The 13801-nt window shown below is 39.8% G+C and overlaps 1 protein-coding gene across 1 annotated transcript in view; it reads right to left on the bottom strand.

Annotated features, from left to right (window-relative positions):
• LOC111229246 (adenylate cyclase type 9-like) overlaps nt 1-13801 on the bottom strand; it is a 38193-nt gene that overhangs the window by 3855 nt on the left and 20537 nt on the right. Inside the window, exons 2-10 of the mRNA XM_022755487.1 lie at nt 9893-10092; nt 9276-9383; nt 8838-9112; nt 8167-8269; nt 6735-6952; nt 5380-5539; nt 2254-2396; nt 1718-1747; nt 196-472 (exon numbers count right to left, since the gene is read on the bottom strand). Coding sequence (XP_022611208.1) covers nt 196-472; nt 1718-1747; nt 2254-2396; nt 5380-5539; nt 6735-6952; nt 8167-8269; nt 8838-9112; nt 9276-9383; nt 9893-10092 — 1514 coding nt within the window. The remainder of the gene's footprint in view (nt 1-195; nt 473-1717; nt 1748-2253; nt 2397-5379; nt 5540-6734; nt 6953-8166; nt 8270-8837; nt 9113-9275; nt 9384-9892; nt 10093-13801) is intronic.

Genomic DNA, 13801 nt, shown 5'->3' with positions numbered 1-13801 from the left:
AGTTACGATGCAGCGATGAAGATTCCCATATTTCTTCTTTTTCATTCAAGAAAAAAATACTAAGACTGTATTTTTTTAAATCCTTGAAAATATTGTGTTCTTGATTACAAAACAAGAAGTCTGTATTAAGCATTGTTCTAATGACCTTCAAAATTATGTTGCGTCTTATATTTTTGTTTAAACAACAAGAAAAACCTTGAGCTGGTCAGCGACATGAATGGGGATGATGTTGCCCAGTAACCACTCAGCCTGGTCTCGCATCGTCTGGATCTTGGAGCGATGTTTGTCAGCCTCCACGTTGCCATGGTAATGGAGACGGTAGCTCACCTCGAACTCACGGTTGAGGAACCAGACCAGAAGAAGAAGCAGAAAGAAGGCCAGGACCGCCTCTGGGACCAAAAGGTCAAGAGGCCGAGGGGGAGGATCAGGGCCCGATTCTGAATCACTATCACCTGATGTGGAGATGTTCGGTCTGAGAGAGAAAACGCGAGAATGAGATGGGGATCAAAGAAATGTGGGAATAAACAAAAAATATGATTAAATGATAACAATAGAAGGAAGGCTAGAAGATACTGATATTTCCATAGCCCAATTTATCGTTACATGATGGGTGCTAAATTTAGATGACATGCCATCATGATGAAAAATTTCTGGTCCAGCTCTAATGAAGTTTGATGGTAAGATTTCTGAAGTCAGTTTCTCAAAATCAAAGTGCAGGCAGAGATACAAGTTTCTCCACTGGCCTAAATAAATCACACTCATTGCTCACAACTTGACTACCTAGCTACATTTGTACGCCTGTATATCCATCATTGAGTGAATGACGTGATGTTTATTCCACTTCTCTGCAGGTATTGTCAAATGAAATTCTGGGAAATGTGGGAAATCAGTAACTGTAGTAGATGAGGGATAAAATTATATTATTCCATCCAGAGAAAAACTCTTGGAATGCAGACCAGTAACTAAGCAACAAGGAGTTCAATATAGTGGATGATACAGGTAAAGCTCTGAGAAATATAGTTTAATTTATCAATGTGTTTTTGATCTGTCAATGTAATTAGCACAGGTGTACATATAAGCACAACGTAAGAACACATGAGGTGTTATTTGTCCTTTAAAAACCCACCTCAGCAACCTCTGGTTGACAAACTAATAAATACTGATAGAGAGCTGAATTTATTCTGACTGGAACTTTGCTAACTGCGTCATAAACTCTCAGCACTAAGGCTGTGGCCTCACTGATCCGTCACTGAATGGAAAAAAGAAATTTGGCTGTCTTAATTTGGTTTTTGAATTTCTTTGACACCACTGAAACAAAAAGATAAATGGGAAGTATAAGCAACTGATTCTATCTAATGACAGATGGTGTTTCCTGAATGCCTTGAGAAGGAACTACCAATCAAAATGCTAACTGATGAAGAAGGAGAGTTTTCACCAGTGTCTTTTTCCTCCTCAGAAGTGCAGTTAGTTAACTTGTGGCTCGAATACAAAATTCAAGCCAGCACAGACTGTATGAGTCATTTTCACCACTAGTGACATTTAGCAGCCATTACTACTGGTGCACAGAGGAAAAGAGAGAGAAGGACTGGGAAATAAAGAGCAGAAAAAGCCAGAGAGAGCTGTAGCTATGAAAAATATTAAAGCGAGACATTGCTAATGTTGACCCTTCAAATGTCACTCGTCCATCAAACCCCTCTGTTTCCACGGAGACACTCACCCATGAACTGGCAAGCTGTTATTACTGGAGCTGAAAGCGACAAGAGTGGTGTCAGTCAGGAGAGAGCACCGGTCACATATATACACAGACACACAAAGGTACACACAATACACACACATGAACGCACGTATGATACAGATCAGATTAAATCCCCTTTGCTGGCTGAGGAACATGTAGATGGCGGTACGTGGTACCAGACCAACGGAGTAAATTACGATGTTCATGAACAATTAATTCATTTATAAATTTATTCATGAATTAATATTTGGAGCCCAAACCTATGGCTATCAAAGACAGAGGTGGATGAGGATTGTATACAGTAAAATCTATTTTGATACTAGAGAATTGTGTAGTACTGAACAGAGAACAGCTCAGACTGGATTATAAGTATTTATAGTACATACCATGGATTCTATAGTCATGTGAGGCTGTGTATGTACTCACAGGAATATATGTGCTCCTGCATGTGTAGCTGTTGACGCTTGGTTGGCATTTGGTATTTGTGTATTTATGTGCAAATGAGTGTTCACCTGTACCTGTGTAAGGGGCTGTACAGCAACAGTAACAGAGCAACCCCTGTAGCAGTGGCCAGGACGGAGCGCATCCAAAAACTCAGCTGACAGAAGTTACAATACTGGATGATGGCCAGGATGGTGGCACAGCACAGGAACATGGTCACCTTGAAGACAAAACGCTGGTTGTTAAAGTGACTTAGCAAAGAAACAAAAGGGAAAAATCAACAGGGTTCTCCACGGCTTCAGTCAATGTTGGCTAATACTGCTTTCTCACCAAAAAAAAAAAAAAAATTATATTAATTAAAAACTATAGATCAAAATAATGGTCCAACTGCAGAGACTGCTGAAAAAAATACTCGATAAGCAACAAAAAGTGTATTTGTGAAATCCACTGTTACAAATCCAGCTGTAAAATCAGCGTGTTCTGTCTAAAACAATTATTGGTTATCTTGGCATGCAAAATAAACATATAAAATTTCTCTTTTCATGCCAGTGCAAGCGATGACTTTTATCCACAGGCACTCCGTAAGGCTGATACCCTAGATTACGTTTACCCTTTTGTACAATACATTTTGTCACTAAATCATATTTCTTTTTAAAAGCTTTAAAAAGACAATTTGTCTATTCAGATAACATCCCCTTTATTCCACTGCAAACTATGTTTTACTCTGCATTTCACTAACTAGTGGTGCAAGCAGCAGTATGTGTAACTTTTAAAGGTTTAAGGCCCAGATTAGGTTTTGGTCCTTTCAATTTAAGTTTAATTTTAGTTAGTTCGGTCAGTGTGTTTAGAGTTTCAGTTTTCATTTTTTTGACCACTTTTTGTTTCACTTTTTGTTTTTGTATCTTTTTTATTGTCAGGCATTGTTCATTAGGATTAAAGATGAATGAAAATGTGAATTTCCTTATGAAGACTGTAAACGTTATTGGTGCTCTCCAAGTCTCTTGCAGTTTCTCAGAGGACTGAATTTTTTCAAACAATATCAAGAGTTAATATTAAGTTATCAAGTTACTGATAACTAAACATTCAGACGTGAGATTAACCAGCTATATTAAACTGAAATGAGAATCAGCATCCCGTTCAGAACAGTCCTGTCAAAATAAAAGTTAACAATCACCCAATAAACTGAAAACACTACACTGTAGATTTATCAATACTGAGCAAAACTTTAATTCAGTTTGACCTACTGTATAAATAGCTCTGTAAAGGGGTTCTCTGACCAAATGGAGTGAAATCACTGAACCTTTATGTTACTGTCAGGGACCTTCATGGACTTGATGTCATAACTTGACTTTAACCATGGCCACTTATAGTTTACTAACATAGAATGAACAGGGTAACATAATACTGGCATCAAACATCATGTTTTAACTTAGTTGTTTTGTTTTTGCTTTTTTGCTAACTCATTTTTATTTCATTATAGATAAAAGTATTGGTTAAAAGTAAGACAAAGATATCTATTTAGTTGGAGATATGGCTTATTAGGGATTAGAATATTATGTTTGCACTGCCAGTTCTATCATACAATTCAATGGGTATCCAAAGTCTAAATGGCAAATGCAATATAAACCAACAGTGAAACCCAGAGCATATTGCATTGCAAAAAATACTCATTCATAAATCAAATGCTGGGAAAGATCCTTCAAGGTCATTAGAGTGTTTGATACGAAACATGCTGATTTGCAATGTGCATGGATTGATTCATGCAAACACACATGGACACAGCAGTAGTAATTTGGGGACATTCACAGGTTGTTAAAGATTACATTGACAGGATAAAATGTTTTCCCTCTCATCCCTACACATGTCCTCCACCCCCCACCCCCCCCAGCACTGTTATTGGGTCTTAATATCTTCAAAGGCATTAAAGTCCAGAAAACTGCATGTCTAATTAACAACTCTCCATGAGACTACTGCTTTGATCTGTAAGCCCCAAAGAGATGGAGAGAGTGGAGGATAGACAGAGCAGGGTGGGAGAGAAATGGATAGAGAAATGGGGTGTTGAAAATCCTTGAAAAACAAGATATCAAAACACCACACATCTTGCAAGCAGCCGTTGGCTCAAAGCTGGAAGGCAAGAGTCAAACTTATACAGAGTTGGATATGGCCTTGACTCAAAACAGCACAAAAACGCTGCAAAGTATGGCTGCTCTCAATCTTCTCACATGCAGGGCTTATAGAAGAAGAAATGTCAACATTTCTGGTGCCAAGGTCCACAGTCAAAACCTCCTGAAGCCTCCTCTGTGTTTTCCTTCTACAGTTCCTATCAGTGCTAATGCCAGCTAACAGCTCTGCTGGTCTCCGAGGATCTCTGGCTTCAGACCACTATGGGCAAGGTTTCAAACCGCCCAACTCCTCTCTGCTTACTTAAGCTTAGAGATATCAGTGAGGGCAAACTATTATAGCTTGGAAATCACAGGTATTACCACTGCTACAATTAGCAGTAGCCCCTGTAACAGCAGAGGTAGAGCAGTTGTACTGAGAGTAGGAGCAGTAGTTCAATCAGTTGCTATACTAGTACAAATAATGACAGTTATGGCAGCTTTAGTAATAGTGCTGGCAGCAGCAATATTGTTAAATCGTAGTAGGAAGCAGGGACATCCAGCATGTTTGTGCAGCAAGTGTAGTAGGGACAGTAACACTTACTTTTTACCTCTGAGATATAAAACATTTGTATAGTGTCCTATACAGATACTTTCCTATAACAAGAATGCTGAATTATATGTTTGTTTATAGACAAACGTTTCAGGTTTTGCATATTCATGCTCTGAATAAAACTCTCATAGTGGTGCTATCTAAGCAGGAGTAACTGGAAGTGTACCAACTGATCTGTCTCTATTTTACCTGTAATTAGTACCAAAGTATATGCTTCTTTCCAGGAAACCTCTTAGGATTATTTGGAAATAAATTGGAATTTACAGACCCATAAAATAAAGTATTACTGAAGCTCCTAGTGTAACCGTGTGCTGCAAATCTCATCATCATCTGTTGAGGCACTAGTTTGAGTTAAGAGTTGGCTGATGCACAGAGATTCCATGATTCCAAAGTTTTACTTAAAATATAAAGTATCACTGTAATTATTGTGTGTCCCATCCTGGACACACAGAATATGTGTGCCCACAATGTTTTCCAATGCACATGTTTACCTGGAGGGGCAGGCGGACGCTGCAGGTGAGGTGGGATAAGACAGAGATGGCAGGGAGGGAAACCAACACAGCCCCAATCACATGACGGGGAATCCATCCAGAGACCACCAGGAGCAGGGAGCGAGTACAGTTCATCACCTCCTCCAAATAGAAGGCCATACTGCAGGAGAGCAGAGGAGAGAGGATGAGTTTCCAACAACACAACTCAAAACCAATATCAGTTAATTCTTTGACTTGTCTAAATGAGGCCGACAATCAGAATGAACAAAAACTTGTGCAACAACTGAACTCAAACAAAAATGATACAGCAAACAGAGTAAAGAAAAACCTATTTTCTGTCATCCTATAACTCTGATCCCACTCTCAGTCCTCTTCCTACTCAGTAAGGGAAAAACTGCAGCAGACTCTCATCAGTCCTTAATTAAGACACACAAAACACAACTATGCTGTCTAATTCCCAGCTAGAAGATGAAGATTTATTGCCCATTTAGGAGTGGCAATAAGTGAAAATTGATTCATTTTTAAATACTCTCCACTGAGACACATTCATACCCACGAAAACGCACCACAAAATAAATAAAGTCCATTAGTGAAAAAAACAAGTAGAAATGGTTTTTGCAGGGTTGGGACTGCACTTGTACCAGTATGTCATTATGCCAATGTCTGAGCCAATACTGGTCTTTCACAAAAAACTGGACATGAGCCAGTTGTATCTGAACAGGGAAGTTAATCCATTGTGGTGTGGGAGCCAACCAACACATAAAATAATTTGTTTTGGTTTCAGTCGGGAGTTGTAGTGCTGCAGGATGGTCTATCAGTGGCTTGCCATAATGTGCCACTGAGGCCCAAGAGATACAGGTTTTTATTCCAACCAAACACTACATCAGCCGATAGGATACAAACACTTGCATATTCTTAGGCCCCGATGGCACAGCACTGACAACAACCTAAATGACAGATGCTTTTCCATCTTGCCAAGAAAAAAATTAATCTGTGGAAATCATTGAATCGACTGTGATAGACTGACAGACCTGTCCAGAGTGTACCCTGCCCTCACCCAATGTCAGCTGGGATTGGCTCCAGGCCCCCCCCCCCCCCCCCCAGGTAATCCTATAAGGAGCGGTAAGGATGGATGGATGGATGGATGGACAGTGAGTCCACAATGATTCCGTTTTACAAAATGGTCAAAGGTTGAGACAGTATTTATGTTATATAAATGTGTTTTTTGGCCTTAAAAACCCATATTGGTTGAAACCTTTCTGATACAAAAGATGTGTGCACACTACCACACACAATAGAACATCCACAAACGAACAAAAGTCCATCTCCATGTCATCTGCCAGAAGCCTCCTCACCGTATGGACAGCACCAGAGAGGCCAGCTCCAACAGACCAGCCAAGGGGGCCAGGGCCAGGGCAGCGGGAGCTGGATGGCCCACGGTGACTGGGCTCACGAGAGGTGGAAGGAAGCAGGCCAGGGTCAAGGCCAGGAAGACGAAACAGCTGAGAAGAACATCCAGGAAGGAGCTGAAGGTGGAGCTCGCAAATGTCTGCACCTGAGCCTGGTTTTTCACCTGAAAGGGGAAGATGGATACGAAAGTAAGGAGACGCAGTGGCTCAAATTTCCCAGAAATCATGCTTACACTGCATACATATTCATATTTTACCAGTATTTACATGGCTGTTTGGAGATGATTGTAGCGTTTAGATGGGAAGAACAAACAACTCCATTTCAAAACCAGCCATCATGATGGGTGTCACACTGAAAAGTCAGACATCATTCTTACAGTATCCCAGATGTTCCTGCCTCTGTTTGATGATGCCATCTTAGATGATGTTCCCTAATTTCTCTGTGTCTGTAATACTCACCAAAGCTCCAGGTCTACCCACCAACTTCATTAATATATAAAGTAAGTTGAAATCAAAGATAGAAAGGAACATTGGTGCCATCAAAAGGTAACTGCTGGGACTTTTTATGTATTTATTTACTTTTTTATTTTTAATCAGAGGCTTCTGTTTCATTCCATTTTATCTTATTTCTATCTATTGCCTTTTTTATTTGCCATTTTACATCCTTTGTAATGTACTAATTTGTCTTGTTGATGAAAGATACTATACAAATAAACTTGCTTTACCTTAGTGTAAATGACTAATGACACATGGGATGAAGGGCAGGTGTAATAAAATTGAATCAATTTGAAAAGAAAACTTAAAGAAACTTTGTTTAAAACCGTTTAAAACTAAATCTGAATTGAAGCCAACCTGTCTACCTGATGAACAACAGCCACTACAAAGATTCTTTTCTCTGTAGTAACAGTGGTTCAACAGCAGGGGGCTGCAAGGCTAACTGGAACTGGTCCTGGGTGTGTGAGAGTGTGGCACTAATGTGGCATAAAATTTGGGATACATATACATATTTGGGATAATCCCTCCCCCTTCACTCACAAACATACACACATAGACAAATATCACTGACCAAAACCCCTCGATGTGTGATTTGTTTGTGGTTTGTTTGTGCTCTGCTTTTCCTATCCATGTACTTAATAAACATCATCACAGGGATTTGAAAATGAGAAAAAGTTTCCAGAGTCTGTTTTGTTCGGGACTGATTAAGGGTTAGCACTGAGGATGGCAGTGATGAGGGTTATAATTACAGTGACAGGTAGAGTGATGAAAATACAAACACAAAGCAAAGTTCTTGTAAGTGTAATAATGTAGAAGTAGGTGTGTGTGTGTGTGTGTGTGTGTGTGTGTGTGTTTGTGTGTGTGTGTGTGTGTGTGTGTGTACCTCCTCCTTGTAGCTGCTGCGATAGGCCTTTTCCAGAGGTCTCTCTAGGAAATTGAGGCTGATCTTGTTGATTGGTGGCTTAAAAAAGTAATCCTTCATCAGACTAGGAACCAGAGAAAAAACAACAAAAAATAAGGTCATATGTGGAAATTAAATAGTACTGAAAAAATACACCTTCACAAACAAAATATACCAAGATTTGCAGTGTATATACCTTTTAATGAATATAAGATATATAATATAAGATGAAGTATTTGAGTAGATTGTAATATTTTACAGACTGTACCCTTTTGGATTCTGTTATTAAGAGCATCCTGAGCCCTTCCTGTATTCCAGTGTGTGTTTCCTGCCATGCTTCAAAGACATGTAGGTTGTAAGAGGGAATGTAGCTGTTTAATAATGTGTATTATCCCTGTGAGAGACTGGCAACCCATCACCCAGTGCATGCTGGGATAAGCTTCATCCCTGCAATCCTGAACATAATAGGTGGTTTAGAAAAATGGTTCAGTGGATAGATACACATCCTTAATAGAAAGGTTTATATTATTGAGATTACTGATGCTTACCAAATGGATCCCTTCACCTCTTCTCTATCGCCCTAATCTTACATTACCCATCACTCTTGAGTGACAATATCTGTCATATATTCTACCTTTAACATCTTTGCTCACCTGTCCTCCCTGATAACATCCACAAAATGGGCGTCACTCTTTTCTCTGAAGTTCTTGGCACGCAGCTGGATCAGGGCGGAATGGTCCATACCAGGACCCGCTGTCCCTGTGCCACCAGTCATGCCTAGACTGGTGCCAGTCCCTGTGCTAGTGCTAGTCTTCTTCTCTTTCTCCTGGAGCATGTCACACAGGGAGCTCTGGCTTGCCCGCACTGGGTCTTCCATTGGGGGACTCAGGAGGCCGTTGGCTGCCCTGGGGCTGTGACCTGGGATGAACTGGAGGAGGAGAAAGGGTAAAAAATGAAGAGGGTGAGAGCAACAAGATTCAGAAGATGGAGGGGAAGACAGGGAAGAAGAGCAAAGGGAAAGGAAAGAAAAGGGAACTGACAGCATGATTGATTTTTAAGTAGCTTAAATGACAAACGTATGTCTGTTGTACCTTTGCACTGCTAGTTTTGTGCTCTTCCTGGCAGCCATTCAACACAGCCACATCATCACCCTGCTCTGCTCCTGCAGACAACACCACACCACGGGACACACAGGGAGGCTAGAGAGAGAAAAGGACAGCGGGGGGAGTGGTTGACAAATAAAAACAGATGATACAGAAGGAGCATGAAATATAACATAATCACTTTATATATGACTGACAGTTAGGTCAGACTTGGTCAAAGGGTGTAGTCTCTGACATCTTTACCTCTCCCATAAATGAACTCACTCAGAAATGAATATGAGCAAATATGAGACAAAATAACTGGGTGCATGAGCCACATTTGGGAGTAATGAAAAAGGTCAGACACCACCTGATATTTGAAAAACACTTTCACAATGTCAGAGCTTAGCATCCTTTCATCTACAACTAGATGAATGAAGAGGAATCAGAACAGCTGCAACAATTTTCTTCATGTTGTATAATTTTCCAGTGCACAGTCATCATAAGACGCACAATGTAAATGTTAGTTTGAGTTCCTTACGTGTGTTGTTCGTCACACAGAGAGTAGGAGCTATGAAAACAATTGTCATCAGTTTTTTTTTTTTTTTTATTTAAACTTCATTTACCCCAATCCTGTCTGATGGTTGATGGGGCAGCAGGGGCTCTGCAGCCTGCGCTCCTCCGGGAATGAGGTCTGGTGTGTGGGGTTGAGGACAGGAAGACAGGCCGACTCCCACAAAATCCCCACCTGGCAGTCCCACCTGAGAACAGCCACACTGCACATCATGCTCCACCTTCTTCCCTGAGATCAGGTAGGTCCTCAGCCCTAAGGGGAGCAAAAAACAAAATAAACCCTCTGTTTAGAACTTCATAATCATAACCTTCATAATTTTCTTGGTTTGACTTAAAAGTGACAGGAAAAAGTGCAGCACACAATAGAGACATCAGGGGCACAGGAGAGGTCACACTTCAGTACTCCAGTACATTGTTATCATCTACAGATATTAAAATAATGGCAATTAATAAGATGTTCCTAAAATTCTTGATGGTAACCATCAAGTTGAAAGCAATCCTGAGATGGCTCAGAAGGCTTAACCACCACAAAGTAATGCAATTTGTTTATGCCAAACATTCACTGGGCAACAAATCCTCTAATATGAAGATTGCTGCATGTTACAACTGTATACTCTGATCTACTGAAACAATAAGTCAGTCTACAGGACATTTAGTGAGTTATACTTGTGATAATACATTGTTTAAGTCAATTATTAAATAAAAATACCAAACGTTTAGCAATGTTTAACAAATTAGCTTGTGTTTCTTTGTTTTATATCATTATAAAATAAACACTGTCTTTTGGATGCTGATCAGACTAAATCTGACTTGAAATGTCCAAATAAAATTATGGGCTATTGTGACTTTTGAGTGATTGGCAAAAAAATTGGGAAAATAGTGGGTAGGTGCAGACATACCCTCATAAGCCAATCATTAGCCACCCTTGTTCATACACACACACAATGACAATCAGGTGGTAATGCAACACTGGGTGTTTCACCAACAATGTTTGCAAATCAGTCCAGAGCTCGGGCCATGTTCACACTTTTGTAGGGCCAACAAGGAAATACACAAACAGTGGATTAGAGTGGTGGCCCATATCCAGCTGCTATCAGCCTGACCAAACACACAGTAACCTGGCTAGCTGGCCTCTTCATTCAAACAGCTAAAGATGTTAACCTTGTCAGCATGGTGATAAAGAGTCTTTACGGGCTCCCTGACTCAATCTGACTGCTCATCTTACATTTTATTATTATGTACACTATTTACTCAGAAAAGGAACCCTTCATTTGGTAACCCTGCTCCATGGGCACGAGTTGTCCTAACAGCACAGACTGAAGCCAGTTTTCAACAGCGTTTCTGTGTTTTTGCAAAAAACCTACAGACACTCATTCCTGCATCAGTGAATTTTTAAATGTGCGAGATAAAAGGCTTCCAGGAGATAAATAGTGTATCAGTGCATGCCTAGTTCAGCTTTGTCTACAATTTTCTGAAGAATTTTGGCATGCTCTGACTGCATTATCACTGCAGATGTTGTTTAAGTATAAAATAAAAAAATATGATGTTTCTGCTTTGTCTTAATTGTTTTGCAGTCCAAACTTTTGTATCGTCTCAATATATCATGTGTTACTCATAGTATAGAAGAAATTTGCAAGTGAAGACCTAACTGTGGAAAAATCATCTTCCATTTTATGAAATGTTTTACTTTTACTATAATTTGGGAATGATCTGGAGTGAATGAGCCCAAGGGGATGGGTCAAACTGATTTGTTATCTGAAATTATCCTTTAAAGAAGGTTATCCTGTCCCTTTCTGGCACAAAAGCATTTAACCTTTGAACTCTGTTCTCTTTGATGCATGATGACGGTTTTTTATTAAACAGAAAAAGGAAATATATGTGATGATGTGTCAGCCTGTGTAAGTGTGACTGATGAGCTCCCACCCATATGTCCAAGCATGTGCGTCAGTCTGATGCTGAGTAGGTGTGTTCATGTCGGTCTATGTACTATAGTATACTTTAGTGAATTAAACACACACAGACACGCACACACACATACTCCCCCTCATGTCTGTCTCTCCTTTCACTGTATGGATCTACAGTTTTAATCATCCTTCCATCTCTTTAAATCCTCCTCCTCTGTACAGGTTACTCCATTTCTTCCACTTTTTAGTGAGTCAGCGTAACAGAAATCTAATATGCAAAGAGACTAACTACTTCAATAATATCCTGGATTCATACAGGAGATTTTGAAGAGCAGTAGCTGTAGAACTACTAGTACTACTACCACCTCTAGGTCTGAATACCAGTAAATGCCGTACAGTCTAAACAAAACCATTGAACCCTTGTGATTTCAAGATTTAATAAAGTTGAATAAGTTTTTGTCTTAAAAAGTTGCAAATTTCTCACATTATTGGCAGAACTAAAGTCAATTTCTATGATTTGATGCATGGTTGTTTCACTGATGCAGGGCTAATGTGCTGTCAGCTGCATGCGTACAACAATATGCTAGAGGTTAAGTTGGCCACTATGGAACCAGTGAGCATGATTGAGTTTCACCATAGCTTTTTGTCCTGCTTCCTTGTTTGCATAAATAAAATTAGTTATGAATACGTAACTAACAATGAACTTATCTTGGGAGTTTGGAGGCACTGTATGTTTTGTTCTGGGCCCTGGGACAATGTAGACTTGGCAGATGTCCTAAGCCTTTAGGGCAGCAACAGTCCTAACTTTGGGGTTGAGTCCATTGCCAAACAAGTGACAAAGGCCATTTATGAGATCTCGAGCCACAGCCACACACACATACACATATATACACACAAATATACACACACACACAAACACGCACGTACATACACTGTCACGCAAAGGTTCACTGCTATTCTCTGCTGTCCATTAGCTCTTAGGCAAGAGCCGAGTACTCTATCAGATTTTAATGGATGTTAACAGGGGCCTTCTGTACAACAAGTGAAGCATATGGCTGTGAATTGCCTAATGATGGCTCCATGCCTCTCTCCATTTTGTTCTTGATTTGTTCTTCAACCGCTCACTGACTGTCACACAGAAATATACACAGAGCAGGGCCCTGTCAGAGAGGGACGGTCAGTTAGAACAAGTGAATGGGATGTGGGGGTGGGGGTGGGGGGTGTTTGGGGGTCATGTAATAGTGGACTTTGTACAGGGAGAAAAGAGGACAGGTAAAAAATAAAATGCTGCTCATCATTCTTTCCCATGAAAATCCTGAACCCAGTCACAGTCAGAAACTATCTGCTATCTGCTAGTATACACATTGTAAGGATGATAATTTACACAAAAACCCTAATCTCCTAAATCTCCTTACAAAGAATTTCTGAACCAGATGTTTGTTGGCTGGATTGTATACAGATGGATGACAAAAAAAAAAGAAGAGAAAGAAGAAACAAAAAAAAAACAATAAATTGTTGGGAAAACATTAAGGAATGCAGGGCACGAGAGGTCACTGAATGGTTTAATGAGTGTGAGAATGATGGGAATTAAATTCTGTGCCCTTCACAGTCACCAGATCTTAACCTATTATCTTTTGGAAGAATGGTGTTTAATTCAGAGTTTAATAGACTATGGTAAGAATCTGCACCAAGGAGTGTTGAAGCTAGGACCCAAAGCTATGGCTGAACAGTTCTTGCTTTCCCATCCCAAGTTTAAAATGGTTACTATTAGAACAATCAATAGAAAATGTGGTCATCTTATCATGTGGGACAGCTAAGTATCACTCAAGCAGTCATCTTCACGTCTGAACACTGAAGCCAATGCAGTATTAGCTTAAGATGCAATTTCTCTCATCTTTTCTAGATGTTGGCTCCAAGAAAACTCCAACTTTACTGAATTGGCTGGGAAACCCCTAAATTATCTTAAACTACAAGGTCAGTAAATTATTATTTTTATTACATAAGTAATTAAAAAAAAAAAAAACTTATTTTGCTTCATGTAATGTTTGTCTTGGAGGA

This window comes from Seriola dumerili, unplaced genomic scaffold, assembly GCF_002260705.1.
Source record: "Seriola dumerili isolate Sdu_G_001 unplaced genomic scaffold, Sdu_1.0 BDQW01000230.1, whole genome shotgun sequence".
Lineage (NCBI taxonomy): Eukaryota > Metazoa > Chordata > Actinopteri > Carangiformes > Carangidae > Seriola > Seriola dumerili.
This window is presented reverse-complemented; position numbering and strand designations above follow the sequence as displayed.